This window comes from Patella vulgata, chromosome 6, assembly GCF_932274485.2.
Source record: "Patella vulgata chromosome 6, xgPatVulg1.2, whole genome shotgun sequence".
Classification (NCBI taxonomy): Eukaryota; Metazoa; Mollusca; class Gastropoda; family Patellidae; genus Patella; species Patella vulgata.
In genome coordinates this window covers 66,400,954-66,418,536 of record NC_065884.2, presented here as the reverse complement: position 1 = coordinate 66,418,536, position 17,583 = coordinate 66,400,954, and the positions used below count along the sequence as shown (strand labels likewise).

Genomic DNA, 17,583 nt, shown 5'->3' with positions numbered 1-17,583 from the left:
GGGTCAGGTAATAAATGTATGATTGGGGTCAGGTAATAAAATGATTGGGGTCAGGTAATAAACGTATGATTGGGGTCAGGTAATAAATGTATGATTGGGGTCAGGTAATAAAATGATTGGGGTCAGGTAATAAACGTATGATTGGGGTCAGGTAATAAATGTATGATTGGGGTCAGGTAATAAATGTATGAATGTGGTCAGCTAGTAAATGTATGATTGGGGTCATGTAATAAAATGATTGGGGTCAGGTAATAAACGTATGATTGGGGTCAGGTAATAAATTATATATATAACTTACCGGAACCACACATAAACGCATCATAACCAGCTTCATGTGGTAATTCTACATCTTCTACAAGAGATATAGAGAGAAATGAGGTTTAACGACCACTCAACACAAACTAGAGGACCTGGAGATAACTCACAAGGTAGGACAGGTACAAGCGGAGCATCAAAACCATGTCACTTGACTCAATGACATACCTTACCCTTACAAGCTAACGTAAAGATTCAACCTACCTACTTCTCCCCCACCACCCCTACCCCACACCCCCACCCCCATCTTCTACACTTTAATTTCTCTAAATAATTAAATTATGCGACATTTGACTGAGAACCATCCTCGATCTTGACCTTGATTAAAGATAAACATTAGACATTGTTGGATCCAGGGTTAACATTTCATATACAATATCATGAATTTAGCTGTTAAGGTTATGGACAATTGCTGCAAATGAATAGACTTTTTACATCTCATGACACTGTGAATAAAATTAAAGTCAATCGGATAAAACATGTTGGCTCTAGAATGGCCACAAGCAATTGGTGTGCCCATAAAAAGAACCCTTGACAGTTGGAATTCGATAAAGAAGTAGGCCGTAAACGATGCTGACCCATTTCATTTCATTTAACAATTAACTTTAAAATTAAACTTACTATATAAATCAAACTTAGCAGCATGTTCTATACATGGTGAAAATAAAACTGCCTCGGATGCTTCTTTACTAGATAAATAAAATAAACAGTGAAAATAAAACTGCCTCGGATGCTTCTTTACTAAATAAATAAAATACATGGTGAAAATAAAACTGCCTCAGATACTTCTTGACTAAATAAAAATAGATTCAAAATATCAATAATATCTAGTGTCTCGGTGAGCATGACAAACACGATGTTGGCTGAGAAAGACCCTTTAGTCTGGGCCCCGTTTCTCGAAATCTTAACTTAAGATAAAATCCAAATTTTAGTTGATACTGCAATTTTGATTGGCTAAGCACTAAAATCAATCTAACATTATCCAATCAAATGACTAAAATTTGGATTTTATCTTAGTTAAAATTTCGTGAAACAGACCCCTGGTTTCCCTTAACAGTCGAGCTGGATGGAGGAGCAATAGCAAGGAATAGTGTCTAGTTGTTCGGATGGAATGAAAAAAAGGTTGCCAGGCAACGAAACATACGCCCACAGAAGCTAAGACGTCCGGACAGTCATCAAGGGTTGTCGTATATTTTTTCTTTTGTCAGTAATGAGAACATTTACAACACATAAAAGTAATAACCCATGAAGTAATTATCAGAAAACATTAGAATTTGTTTCGATTGTTTGTCTTATGACATTAAACCCCATTTCTTTCTCTTCCCCTAATAAATAAATCAGTATTACCTGTTTAAGATCTGGTAAATTTTCCTTAACGATGTTTTATCTAAAACAACATGATCAGCCAGACCCTGTTAATATAAACAAATTTCAAACTTCTGTGGTAAATATATGAGTAGAAAATTTAAGGCCAAAAAACATTTTAAAATTTAAGATACATTATGTACGATTTAGATAAAGAGCTAGCCATTCTTGCTATAATAGTTCGAAAATAGATCATGTATAATGAATAATTTGAAAATTTCATTCAAATTACTCTATTGCGAGCAAAGATATTAGCCTTTGAATGTTTGACAAGACGGTGCAATAATTTTGATCACCGTACTGGTTGTTCGAAGCTAATTCTCGCTCCTCCATTTTATGATTAAATCAAAATATGTCTGAAACGTTCTTATCTACTTAATATCAGAGAAATCCGATGCCATCGAGAGTTGATTATGGTCTTGTTTTGTTAATAAAAGTCTAATTAATAATTAAGATAATATTTCAGGAATAAAGAAAGACCTGCAATAGGCAGATTTAGCTCTTGCATAATGTATGTTTAAGGCCATACCAATAAAATATTCTGGTTCTCACACAATCCTTCATTTGTGGTTTTTTTGGAGGGGTCTGTGGGGGGGGGGGGGGAGGGAGGGGGGATTTGAGGGGGGGGGGGGGGGGGTTGTTGTCAAAGGATCCCTGTTTTAACTTGAAAATGATACATATGCAAATTTTTCAACAAACATGAATTATAGGATTAATAGGATTATTCTTTAACAAGGTAGAACAGTGATTAGTTTTCAGGTGTTTTAACTTTTAAGACCAATCAGATTAAAATACAGATCTATATTTCATTTCGTTTTTTTTTATACTTTCGATGGCCTCTACTACATGAAGATCTGACTAGTTGTATTGGGAGGTTGCATCAGGGGTCATACGAGTGGTTTTTGACCCTATGATGTAAGACATTCATTAATTAATCAGCGTTGATGTTTCTACTGGTTTACCCACAGTTTCGTGCAGAACACGCCAAGAACTGACCGTAACGGACCGATTTATTGGCTAATTCCTAACATCAACTAGAACGCCTGTTATATAACAACTCTTCCAGATCCTAGTGTTGTGAAGACAAGTAAAACGAAATTTTGAACTATGAAAAACAAAACGAAATAGGATCTGTGTTTTGATTAGATGGCTTTTAAGGCTTTGTATTAACATATTTATGCATAATTGACTTAAAAAAATGAAACTATCACTTTAACCTCGGTGACCTTAACATAGAGCTGTGGCTGAGATATCCTTCTAACAATATTTTGAGATGATATATATATATATATATATATATATATATATATATATATATACTCTTCAAAAAAAAAGTAGGGGGTATTGAAATGCAAATACCTATGCAGGTTGTGATATGATAAATAGTCATGGACACTTGACTTGTTTTGAGAGTATGTTCACAGATGAAGAACTTGTCGCCCCAACAGAACCACTGAGCTGCACATGCGACATGCAATAGCGCCAAACCCATGGGAGGGGTTCATTGTCAAGTTTGACACTTCAAGGAAAGGTTGATGAAAACTGCCGCTTGCTGGTTTATCTATCCATGTTTGCTTTCCTATCGGTTCTTGTATAAGATTTACTGTTTAGCGTATCTTTGCTTTAGTGTGTTACGTTTAATTTGATCGGGAGACGTGTTCGTTGAAGTCAACGTCAACCGACAACACTGCAAGAATTGGCAGTTTTACTGCAAGAGGAGTGGGTCAGATTGCCCCAAATCGTGATTGGACGGTTGATTAGGAGCATGCCACGACGAATTGCTGAATGTCTGAGGATTGGTGGAGCAATTACTCATTAAGACAAAAATCAAAAACGTCCATTTTCACTTTTGACAGCGTATCTCTTTGCGAGTGAAATTGGGCCGTCAGATAAGCCGCCCATATGAACTGTTTATGTTCATGTGTAGGCAATTGGCCTGTTATTAACATACACTGGTTACCTCTAATAAATATAGCAGTGCATTTTCATAGTTTTGTATTGTTTCTGAATATCCCCTACTATTTATATACGTATAAGTAAAATAAAGTAAAGGCGTCCATTCTAGGTAATGTTTCTATACCTACATTACTTTGAATTTTGTATGAAACATGTAAGCAATAAAATAACAATCTAGAGTGGACGCGTTTACCTTATTTTACATACGACAATACTATATACCGGAAAACACCGGAAAACTACCAGAAAACACCAGAAAACTACCGGAAAACACAATGTTATACTGAATACCAGAAAACACCGGAAAAACACTAAATACCGGAAAACACACTAAATACCGGAAAACACCCTAAATAGGTAACCCAGAGCCTGGTCCTCTATTTGCGGTGAGTTAGGGTTAGGGTTAGGTTTTTCTGGTGTTTTCCAAAGGACCAGCGATGGGTTAGGGTTACAGTTAGGTTTTTCCGGTGTTTTCCAGAGGACCAGGCTCCAAGTTACCTATTTAGGGTGTTTTCCGGTATTTAGTGTGTTTTCCGGTATTTAGTGTGTTTTCTGGTATTAAGTGTTTTTCCGGTATTTAGTGTTTTTCCGGTATTTAGTGTTTTTCCGGTGTTTTCCGGTATTCAGTATAACATGGTGTTTTTCGGTAGTTTTCCAGTGTTTTCTGGTAGTTTTCCGGTGTTTTCCGGTATATAGTATAGACCTTTTACATATATTATCTACTTCTAATGGAATCTTCTAACTACCTATATATACTGTATATATATTTCTACCTGCCTTGACTGAGATCATATATTTACCTTGACAAATTCAACTTACCTTTTTAGCTGAAAAGGTTATATGTTTAGTGTCGTATATTCTTGGCAAAACTGTGTTAAGTTCTTTCTTAAAATCACAGAATTTTTCTGGAAAACATTGTCATAAAAAAATGAATTAAATATGCATTATGGAAGATCAGATGAAGAGCTGGCAGTTATCACTATAAAAGATAATGTAAAGGGAATATGCTGAAAATTGCTCCACTCTGAACCAAGATATTAGCGATTGATTTTTTGACCTAGCCTCGGTCATCATTACTGAAGTCGGTACGATAGAAAACATAGTCTTGATTATCCATTTCTTGATTTAATCATCAATTGGCGTTGAGCAGCAGATCAGATTCAAATCCAGTGTCAATCCGACAAATAAGATGACATCGAGAGTTGATTATGGTCTGGATAAGTTAATTAATGTGTAATTAATAACATTTAAGGCCTAAAGAAAGACCTGCAATGCGCAAATTTAGCTCTTGCATAATGTATGTTTAAGCAAACAGAAAAAGAATGAAAGTCGGAGTCCATAAAAAAGTAATTATAAACTGATGACAACCCGACACATAAGATGGCATAATGCACGTTTAATTTGTAAAAATTAAATGTATTTTGTTGCTATTCCTTTTCAAATTATGTAGGACAGTGTTACCATGTCCCACCCACCCCACCCCCCCATCGACCTCCTCATAAATCCCACATAATTTTGGTACAGATTGGAATATATTTTTAGAACCAAAACTTTAAAGGTAATGGAATTCAACACAATAAAGGTAATGGAATTTCACACAATGAAGGTAATGGAATTCATTACAATACAGGTAATGGAATTCAACATAATACAATGCAGGTAATGGAATTTAACACAATGTAGGTAATGGAATTTAACACAATAAAGGGAATTGAATTCAACACAATGAGGGGAATGAATTCAACACAATAAAGGGAATGGAATTCAACACAACACAATGAAGGTAATGGAATTCAACACAATAAAGGTAATAAAATTCAACACAATACAATGAAGGTAATGGAATTCAACACAATGAAGGTAATGGAATTTAACACAATGCAATGAAGGTATTGGAATTCAACACAATGAAGGTAATAAAATTCAACACAATACAATGAAGGTAATGAAATTTAACACGATGAAGGTAATGGAATTCAACACAATGTAAGTAATGGAATTTAACACAATACAATGAAGGTAATGGAATTCAACACAATGTAGGTAATGGAATTTAACACAATAAAGGTAATGCATTTTATGATTAAAAGGAAGCAGAATTTAATGTAAATAAACAAGACTAACCTGGAAGTGGTTTGTAGAATTTATCAAAAACTAACATCAGATCTGATAACATATTGTGTCCTACAATAGGCTTAAAAAATAAAACATTTACATTAAGAATGAAGTTCTACTTCACTAACCCCCTTTAGAACTTGGACCTCCCCAAACTGCCTTTAACTAGGGCTCATTATTAGACCAACCAGAAGCTGCCCGTTAACGCCAGTTGACTCAATGACAGACCTTGTGATATAGAACGCACACACTAAGCATTCGGCCATCCATGCCATCGGCCGTCAATATTTTACTCGTATACAGTGCTAAAGGGTTTAACAAAAATGTAGACTGATCTCCCTGTTTACCATCTGATTAAAACACAGATTCTATTTCGTTTCATTTTTATAGTTCAACGTTTTACTTGTCTTTACTACACTAGGATCTGGATTGAGTTGTTATATTACCCACATTCTGGTTGATGTGAGAGATTCGCCAATGAAACGGTCTGTTACGAAAAGTTTTTGGCCTGAGTTGCATGGAACTGTGGATATCCCACTAGAAAAATCAACGCTGATTGGTTAATTAAATGTCATAGGTCAAAAGCTGTTCGTATGACCTCTGACGTGAACTCCCACTCACTACAACCGGTCAGATCTTCATGTAGTGTAGGCCATCGAAAATATTAAAAAATAAAGACGAAATATAGATCTGTATTTCAATCAGATTGCATGTTTATTATACCTTCTGATAATCTTGAAGTAATCTGAACACTCGTGTGAATCCCAACATCGCCTGTACAAGTCTGAAATTTACAAACATATTCATACACCCAGGTACTCAGGTCTGGAATAGGGATTTCAGGTGTTCCTGACAATACAAGAGAGATAGAAAGGAGGTTTAACATCCACTCGACACAAACTAGGTCATTTCAGGACTAACATATGGTACAATATCATTTCAATAATTCGCTTGTGCGTAGGGGTCTTTAGCAGTGGGATGAAACCGGAGAGAGAGAGAGAGAGAAATGGGGTTTAACGTCCACTCGACACAAACTAGGTCATTTCGGGACTAACATATGGTTTTTAATTTTATTTACATAATTCGCTTGCGCGTAAGGGTCTTTAGCAGTGGGAGGAAACCGGAGGACCCGGAGAAAACCCACGAGGACAGGCGACCATGAAACCGGAGGACACAGTGTAAACCCACCAGGTTAGACAGGTGACCCTACTTGAAGCCCTTCCACTTGATTCAAGGACAGACCTTATAATCTAAAGTTAGCCCACTCAACCCCGGAAACCCCCTACCCCCTCAAATTTTAAACTGTAGTAAATTCATCATTAAAAACACTGAACCAAGGTATAAAAATTTAACAAAAATTATTAATTAGAAATTAATTAACTTATCCAGACCATATTCAACTGTGATATTTAGCGGATTGGAATACATTTTTTGAAAAATAATTAAATAAATAAATGGATAATCAAGACTTTTTTTTTATTGTACCGACTTTAATAATGATGATCGGGGCTAGCCTAAAATTCAAAAGCTAATATTTCGGTTCAGAGTGGAATAATTTGACTGAAATTTTCAGCATATTCTATTTACATCATCTATTATTTAAATATGATAACGAGAACAGTCAAATCTTTATCTAATCTCCCATAATGCTTCTTTTAAAGAGTAGCAGAGGCTGGACAGGCTGGTTAGCTGCAGGATCAAACAATGGTACCGCCAGAGAGGGGAAGACTTTTATAGATATATAAAAATTCCCGCTCATTCGATAAAGGATCTGTTAACCAGAAACTTTATGAAGATGAATAAACTACCTCTCATTTCAACCGAAGTCTGTTTTTGTACTGCAGTTGTCCGGGGATTTTTCAATATCTACTAATATATTATGGGAGGGCTGGCTGAAAAGTTCTAAGCCTGGAAAGGATAGATCAAATGGGTTGATAGCAATGGGTAGGTTCACAAGATGGTCTGGTGCACTATACTTGCAGTTCTTATGTCTATGATTCATTCAATGATTGTACTTGTTGATGACAAAACTTTGCTTCATCCCAATTGATCTATCCTTTTCAGGCTTAGAACTTTTCAGCCAGCCCTTGTAATATACTAAACTAACTTTTGTTCTTCTTGTTTTCTGGTGTCTAAATCTAAATCTTCTAATTCACTTCTTCGACTTGATGTAACATGTTCAACAATAATCTGTAAATTAACGAAAATATTAATGTTGACCTTCTACTGCCAGTATTGGTAGAGAGAGAAATGGGATTTAACATCCACTTGACACAAATTAGGTCATTTCGGGACTAACATATGGTTCAATTTTATTTCAATAATTCGCTTGCGCGTAGGGGTCTTTAGCAGTAGGAGGAAACCGGAGGACCCACCACCTGTCTCAGAAGGAGAAAACAAAGGGGGTTTGATGTCCACTCGACAGAAACTTGGTCATTTTGGGACTAACATGGTTCAATTTTTATCTCAATAATTCGCTTGCGCGTAGGGGTCTTTAGCAGTGGAAGGAAACCAAAAGACTGGAGAAAACCAACGAGGTTGGACAGGTGATGTCTCAGAATGAGAAGACAAACGTAAAATAATACCTACATTATCAGCCTCATCTGTATGTGTCCAGACATCAGGAAATCTGGTTCTAATTTCTGTATGCAACAGATAAGCATTTGTCTTATTTGTATCTAAGGAAAGACAACATTTAAAACCCAGAATATCATATATATGAGCGTATTGTCATTACATGGTATATTGAATATTATTGTGGTCTGAATCCTTATATTTATGTAGATATAAGTTGTCTCCCTTATGTTGTAGTTCTTCTGCCTATTTCAGTAATAAAGATATGGGAATTCTAACAAGTTTAGTGTAACACCCAAGGATCCAGGAACCAAATATAACAGTACTATGGACCAGGAATCAAGCATGATGTCATCACAGCCATCTTGGAGAGAGAGAGAGAGAGAGAGAGAGAGAGAGAGAGAGAGAGAGAGAGGTGCTTTAACATCCACTCGACACGAACTAGGTCATTTCGGGACTAACATATGGTTCAATTTTATTTCAATAATTTGCTTGTGCGTAGGGGTCTTTAGCAGTGAGAGGAAACCGGAGGACCCAGAGCAAAGCCATAAGGTTGGACAGGCGACCCTACTGCTTGTCACGTACAACCGGGGAATCGAAACCGCGCCAGTTGACTCAATAACAGACTATATGATACAGTACGCACGTGCTAACCATTCCCGAAATGAACTAGTTTGTGTCGAGTGGACGTTAAACCTCATCTCTCTCTCTCTCTCCAAGCAACAAGTGCCAAGTTTCATGTCGAATGTACTTTGATTGGCAGAGCCTAAGGTTGTTTTGTTTTCCCCACCCCGACGTGCCATTCATCCATTTGGTTGTATTGTATATCAATAATATGAAACTAACCTGAATTATTTTCAACTTTATATAGTTCATGTTTTCACTTTTAACGAACCATTCATGTCGAATGTACTTTGATTAGCAGAGCCTATGGTTGTTTTGTTTTCCCCACCCCGACGTGCCATTCATCCATTTGGTTGTATTGTATATCAATAATATGAAACTAACCTGAATTATTTTCAACTTTATATATTTCATGTTTTTTACTTCTAACAAACCATTCAGCGATCTCAGAACATATACATTGTATTTCTTCTTCATCTACTTCTCTATAACCATAAAAATAAAGTTAATAGTATTTTATTCTATGTTTCTACTTTATAAAACATCAATAAATAAACCGCAGTGCATACAAAACAAGGCAGCGTGGATTGTAACATGAACTCCTTTGAGAGACAGAAATGAAATGAAAATGAAATGAAATGGGGTTTAACGTTCTACTGTTCTGCTCCTAAACTGGGCTAATGAAGACGGGCGTACGCCATACAGTGTGCTATAAGGGAAATTTTGCCCGCGCAGCGGCGCTACAACCTATTCTTATATCAAATTCCAATTGCCAAAGGATCTTTTACGTGCACGCCAATGTGTATACGGGACCTCGTTTTTGCGTCCCATCCAAACGACTAGACAAGGGGAAACCTCGCCGGAAAATCTGGATGAACTTTCTCGGCCAATGCAGGAATCGAACAACTGACCTCCAGGCTAGCGAGCCAGCATTTTACCCACTTAGCCATCGTGATCCCCTTTGAGAGACAGTATCACCACTGTCCTTGGCTTCCAGTGCAAGCGAGAATTGACTTCAAATTGATCTGATATCTCTTACATATCAATGCGTAAACTGTGAAATGCCATCTTATCTGAGAGAACTTGTGGTAGCTTACATGCCATCGAAAAATCTAAGATCAAATCCTAAGAACAACCTTGTCCCAAAATTTAAACTCAGCTCCTTGTGGAACTCGCTACCTGAAAATCTTCGATCCAGTCCATCATTAGACTCCTTTAAATCCAAATTGAAAACATACTTATTTGAGAAATATTTGCAAGAGTGATTGTGTTTTTTGTAGCGTTATGAGTACGATTATATTTGGAATTAGTGCGATATAAATGGACTTATTATATGAGTAAGATTAAATGAATTCGAAGGGAGGTTTGGAAACTGCAATATCAAATTTCTCACGGCTTAATTCACGTTAAAATGTACTCTGATTGATAATTTAACTTAAGAAAACAAAAACAAAATATCAATAGAAAATAATCTTATCTTTGATTGGCATTTAGTAATTAAACATATTAACACAAGGTACAATTTTATGGATACACAATTACTAAGTTTAATACTAATTGACGTTTCGACGAGGATATTCTCGTCTTTATCAAGGAAATGAGTAGGAATGTGAATAGTAGGCAAATATATACAGAATATGCAACAAAGATAAGAATCAAATACATTTAAAGCTTAACACCTTTCTTTGATTAGGGGGCCATTTACAACTAAACCTACACAATAGAAACTCAACTAATCTCACCGATGAACAAAGAGTTTCCATAAAATTGTACCTTATGAAAATAATCTCATCTAAATGTTTTACCTAACATTTGCCTATGGTTGCCAAATTGTCAATTCATCATATCTTTGTAAATGGTGACTGGAATTGAACCATTTTTGGACGGATATTACTAATAGAGATTCAACTTTCATAATATTAATTTTTCAGAGGCATTTAGTAACTGGATAGAGCAATACACAAAATACTGATGGAAAAACAGCTACTTAATTTTATTTGGGCGACATTTCGAAGAGTATTCTCTCAACGTTATCAAGCTAATACAGTAATACAAGAATTATGAGATCAATATATACAGAAAAACTACAAAAACAATTCATGAATATTGTTGCTTACAAGGTTTTCAAAATCTCTTTTAACAAAATGTTATACATACTGCTTACCTTTCTAAACCTGAAAACATGGTCTTTCTTGAAATATGCTCTTTTAATTTTAACTCCTCCTCCATATTCAAATATGGCACTCCTTCATATACAAACTATAAATAATACACAAGATCACATTAATTTTAACTCCTCCTCCATATCTAAATATGGTATTCTTTCATATACAAACTATAAACAAGACACTAGATCACATTAATTTTAACTCCTCCTACATATCCAAATATGGCACTCCTTCATATACAAACTATAAATAATACACAAGATCACATTAATTTTAACTCCTCCTCCATATCTAAATATGGTATTCCTTCATATACAAACTATAAATAAAACATAAATTTTAACCCCTCCTTCATATACAATTTATCATGTTTCTCTCAAAATGAGAGAGAGAAAGAGAGAAATGGCATTTAACGTCCACTCGACACAAACTAGGGACACAAACTAGGGACACAAACTAGGTCATTTCGGGACTACTCTCAAAATGACCAAAGTAAGCAGTCATTAAAGGGGAAGAACAACGATTTTCAACAAGGGTTCCATAAATTTTAAATGTATAATTCCCTTTGTAACACAAGCAAAAAAGTTGTAATAAAAATTAATTTCTCACTTACAAAAACATTTTTGCTTGTGTTACAAAGGCCATTATTTCTGAATATATATTTGAAATTTATGGAAACGTTGTTGAAAATTGTTAGCTTTCCCCTTTAAACCCTTTTCTATTTGACTGTTATGCAGACTACAACCCATTTACCAAGGCTCATGTTAAATTATTTTATCTATGATTTAGTTACCTTGTTAAAATCAAAATTATGTTTGGTCAAGAAAGAAATACTTGATGCCTGAAAAAAATTAAACAAATTGTGCAAATAAATCCTGGTAATAAACTAATCAATATCTAATGTTATGAACTTTAAGCAAACAGAAAAAAAAGCAAAAACGAAAGTCAGAGTCCACAAAAAAGTAATTATAAACTGATTTTAAAGTTTTCAGAAGCAGGTTTCTATTGCAGTCAAATTTGCCAATCTTGACAGCAGAGCTGTACATATTATCCATATACAGTTGATTAGACTGAACCCTAAGGGTACCAGAGGGGGTAGAAGTACTTCGTTGTTTTGGCTGAGGCACAGTCCAGAAGCCTAAGGTTTCAATACTTAAAGACACTTTGCGCTCCGCACCGTAGTGAAACAATACTTGTAACATGGATGGGAAATCTTCCTTTGTTCTTTTCGTTGAATAAGCAGATTGTTTTCCCTCTAGTAGATTGGGTGGAGCTTAACCGTGCAATAACTAGACATGTTCAATGTTATTGCACACTTTTGCTGGTTTACACTAGTTTTAGTAGAAATCATATAGAGAAGTGGGGTGGGTTTTCTGTGCAATAACAACAAGCATGTTGAATAGCTGTCAATGTTACAAGTCATTTATAGCACGCTTCATTCATTAACCTGTTAACTCATGAAAACGTGCTATAAATAAAATAAAACCAAGTACGAACAATCCAAACCATAAGACAGAATTCGAAGTCCTAAAAAACGTTATAGGCAAAATAGTGTATTCAAGCAAAATAGTGTAATCAGCAAATGGACTGCTCCTCGTGTACAAAATAAATAACATGTGTTTACCAATATAAACTCTATATAATATGGTTACCTGAAGAATTCTACTCAATGGAACCAACTGTATCCCGAAATATAACATGTGTTTACCAATATAAACTCTATATAATATGGTTACCTGAAGAATTCTACTCAATGGAATCAACTGTATCCCGAAATATAACATGTGTTTACCAATATAAACTCTATATAATATGGTTACCTGAAGAATTCTACTCAATGGAACCAACTGTATCCCGAAAAAGCAGAACATGAGGAACCAATCTGATTATAATACTTTCGATGGCCTACACAACACGAAGATCTGACCGGTTGTAGCGATAGGTCGCGTCAGAGGTCATACGAGCGGCTTTTGACCCTATGATGTTGAACCGATCTGATTAAAATACAGATCTATATTTCATTTCGTTTTTTTATACTTTCGATGGCCTACACTACATGAAGATCTGACCGGTTGTAGCGATAGGTCATGTCAGAGGTCATACGAGCGGCTTTTGACCCTATGATGTCAGACATTTGATTAACCAATCACATTGATGTTACTAGTGAATTACCCACTAAACACGCCTAAAGCTCAGCGTAACAGACCGTTTCATTGGATAATCCCTCACACCATCCAAAACACGTCAATGATAACAACACTTCCAGATCCTAGTGTAGTAAAGACAAGTAAAACGAAATTTTGAACTATAAAAACGTAACAAAATAGGATCTGTGTTTTAATCACAATGATGATGAGGAACTTGCCGCAACAGGTCAAATTAAATTGAAATTTATATATGCAACTTACCTGAATCATAAATCTAACATCACTGGGTCCAAAAGCATGTGGGAAGAGATAAAGGTTAAAGGTGTGGGCTTCATACCTGTAATAATAAATATCATATTCCTTTGATCTAAAACACATGGGCTAACTTTTATAGTTAATATCCAATCTGATATTAAAATACAGATCTATATTTCGTTTCGTCTTTTTATACCTTCGATAAAAACTACATGAAAATCTGACCGGTTGTAGTAAAAGGTCACATCAGAGGTCGTACAAATCGTCTTTGACCCTATGACGTCAATCATTGATTAATCAATCAGCGTTGACGTTTCTAGTGGTTTACCCACAGTTCCGTGCATTGCACGCCAAGAAGTCGCAGTAACAGATGATTTCATTGGCTAATCCCTCACACCATGCAGTAAAATTATGAAAGTGGCGATTAAAATTTGATTTTGGCGATAACGTTTTGCAGTACTGGCGATTCTATTTGAGAAATGGCGGAAAAAAATCTTAAAATTCTAATCGTATTTATCCTGGATTAACCATTACAATTACATCGAGTGTTAATCATGTGGCGGCAGATTCCATAAATCAATCAACTGGCTGATAATCCGGATCGCATCGATGATTAAATATAATCAATTGTCTTAGATTAATGACGCGGGTAGTGGATAATTCGAGAATTTAATTAGGCTTCGATATTTGTAATAAATAGTAAGCGATTGAAGACAACATCGTCTTATGTATGCAATGAATACTCCTGTGACTTCCAAGACATGATGTAAACATGACCTGGTATGATCGAATTTTAAAAGCAGGGCATTCCTTCGCAATTACAATGTTTGAGAAGGATTTGAAGCATAATTATGACAAATTAATTAGTTTGAATATGTTTTTAGTCCATATATACCATTAAACCACCCAGTTTGTACGCGGGAATGTATCTTTAAACAATAAACAATATGTCATAATTGCTGTCCGAGTTAGAGTTAATATCTTACTTATTGTCTTTGATATTTACAAAAGCTGACAGACCTGTAATAAAAAACAAAACAATATTGACATCAAGCTAAATGTTGACTCAATGACAGACCTTCATCATGCACTAATCCTTTGGCCATCCAACCCTCACCCCAGTCCCCAACACCCCAAGTTAAAAATAAATAGCATGTAAATGTATTCACCTATTTGACAGATAGTAAACTGTGTAAAACTTCTCCTTAATTTTAAATATCTGCCTTCGCTTGTATCAAACAAACTGAAAAATATATAAATAGTATGCCATTTATTTCACATCATTTTTACAAAGAGTGTTCAAATGTTTAATAGGCCTTAAGCCTATTCATATAATTATTAGATGACAGAAATATAAGTTGTAAAAGAGTTTATTCCAGTTCACTATGATCAAAACTACAACTACAACCAAAAGTCAACTGACCTCTCTCACTGGAGTGTACACTCTCTCACACATACAACCTTACATCTTACATTAAACGGACAACACATATAGTATAATACTATAGATAGATAGATGTTTATTGCATCAAAACGTCCATGAAGGACAGCATGCATACATATACACTTAGACATAGTCATATACATTCAATCATACATATTACATAGACAACTCAATACATTCATACAAACAGTATACTACATGTACAACTGTACATGTATATCAAATAGTAAGTGCAGGAGGACCGCACTATATGCAAAACAAAAATCTACAAGATAAACCTGCGGACAAGACAGAAAATAGACATTGCACCAAATAAACAAATATCACAAATCAAGTGAATGGAAGGGGTTTCAGTTACATGTAGTTGCCACCATATTTGATTTAGCTCTCTTATCAAAAGCCAAAAACACATATGAAGCCACTGCCTTGGCAATCAATTTTGGTGGTGTAAAGAGATTAATAAAATTGTAGGAAATCTTAGGATTTGCCGAGAAGGCTGGGTATAAATGGGCTTGGCGTATTTCTTCATACTTGTTACAGTATAGCAAAAAATGTTGCTCGTTTTCGATCGAATTTATATGACACAAAGCACATAGAAAAGTTTCTAGCTCTAAGATTTTGTTATTGAAGACTTTCCGGCATGGTTTCCCCTTGTCAGTGGTGCAGGATGGAGGGTCTGGCAAGGACAGTGTATAGTCATTCGGACTGGTCGATTAATAATAGGTGGTCCTGTGTACACCTTGGTGTGCACGTAAAAGAACTCTTGAAAGTTGGAATTTTAAAAAAAAAAGTAAGCCGCAGTGACGCTGTCCTGGAAAAATTTCAGTGTCCGGGGATTTTGTGATTTAGCACAAAATAGCTATTTTTACGGCATGCAGAATCACTGATGGGTCTGATCCAGTTTCGGTCAGTTTTCAAGGCCCTCGGCCGACATGGAAGCCATGGTACTAACCTTGCTTTACATGATTCATCAAACTGTAGACCAGTAAATTCTGTATCTAGTGCTAAAATAATATAATAAAATAATATCAATAGTAATTGGGAGACCGTGTGGTATATTAGTTTGAAATTTATAAATAGTAAATTGTTTTTAAATTTATATACTTAAACCCTAGCTACTTTATCAAGAGGGGGTTAGATGGTTGAATGGTTAGCACGTGCGCGCTGTATCATAAGGTCTGTCATTGAGTCCCTGGTTGTACGTAACAAAGAGTAGGGTTGCCTGTCCAACCTCGTTGTTTCCTCCCAATGCAAAAGACCCCTATGCGCAAGCGAATTATGGAAATAAAATTGAACCATGTGTTTGTCCCGAATGACCTAGTTTGTGTCGAATGGACGTTAAACCCCATTTCTCTCTCTCTCTCTCTCACTTTATCAAGAACATAATCTTAATCCAGCACTGAAAATACTGATCAAAAGATTTCTGGATAGGCCATTGATTGTATCTTCATTTCCATTGGTTGATGACATTTTCTCCCTAACCCCATTTCAATCATTATACAACATAATAGAAGGCAAAGGGGCTCAGCGGGTGTGGCAGTTTCAGATGGTTCCTGGTGTGTGATTACCGTTTGGCGCATGCGCAGTTGTAGCAGTCAACTCACACCGTTCCAGTCGCGGTGTGCATTGACTCCTCGTGATAGGATTTCCCCTAAGATTTTCTTACGATCAAATCATACACTATTATCTACCGATATTTACAGTATTACCACCACGAGAGGATGCAAATTGACGATCTTTATCATTATTATTTAGTATATATACCCGTCCACAATGCGAACATTCTCTCTTGTATTTGGGCATTCTACATACATGTTTGAATGTATGGGATGGTATAATAAATCTATATTTATGTTAAAGAAATCGGAATAAGAAATTCCATACTTTTATATTTGTGATAAATGAAGCCACGAAATATCAAAGGCCTTAATAATCTTCCGTTGGAGGTGAATTAATTGATAATTTCAAGCCAATCATCAATTTGTATGGTTTCCACTGATCGTACGTGTGTAGAACGACTAATCACTAAAAAAAAAACAACGGCAACAAATCACGAACGATAGAACTTGTATCAATTTCAAGCCAATCAACTTTGATCCGTTGATCGTGTAACTACTGATCACTAAAACAAAACAACAGCTACACGATAACAAGTATGTTTATTAATGACAAAACTCTAATCAAGTACATGATATACTTTTTCCTGTACTGACCAGTGATAAGGAACCAACTCACACCGCAGGAAGTAGATATAGTTTCGTTGTTAAGGCAAATGCCCAGGAGAAAACACACACCTGGAGTCAACTCAAACTATCACACGGGCCTACAGTACATGAACATATTTTTTTAGGGCTTGACTTGGCATCCGTGACTCGATTTTTTAAATATATCACCTACAAATTCGCATTGCTTTATTGCATTTTCTATTAATGGGAAAAGGGTTTCAAAATTAGATTTTAAAACTTCACACATCTTTGCCAATTTGGCATAAAAATTCTTATCAAAACGGCCAGCTCTAAAATTTCAACCGAAAATCGAGTCCAAAAATGTTGAGGAGCAGCCTCCCTTGGATAGTTTGCATTAAAGGGAGGTAACTGAACTAAAAATACTTTTTATTTCT

General features: G+C 35.6%; 1 protein-coding gene across 1 annotated transcript; it reads right to left on the bottom strand.

Annotated features, from left to right (window-relative positions):
* Window positions 1-1,004: 1,004 nt before the first annotated feature.
* Window positions 1,005-17,536, bottom strand: LOC126824488 (poly(A)-specific ribonuclease PNLDC1). The gene is made up of 15 exons (XM_050553722.1): window positions 17,357-17,536; window positions 15,916-15,967; window positions 14,689-14,762; window positions 14,506-14,539; window positions 13,526-13,601; window positions 11,911-11,958; window positions 11,114-11,208; window positions 9,334-9,434; window positions 8,341-8,429; window positions 7,859-7,941; window positions 6,475-6,535; window positions 5,761-5,830; window positions 4,456-4,541; window positions 1,663-1,727; window positions 1,005-1,056 (listed from the first exon to the last, which is right to left on the bottom strand). The coding sequence occupies exons 1-15, from the start codon at window positions 17,433-17,435 to the stop codon at window positions 1,005-1,007; spliced, it is 1,065 nt and encodes a 354-aa protein (XP_050409679.1). The 5' UTR covers window positions 17,436-17,536.
* Window positions 17,537-17,583: the final 47 nt, after the last annotated feature.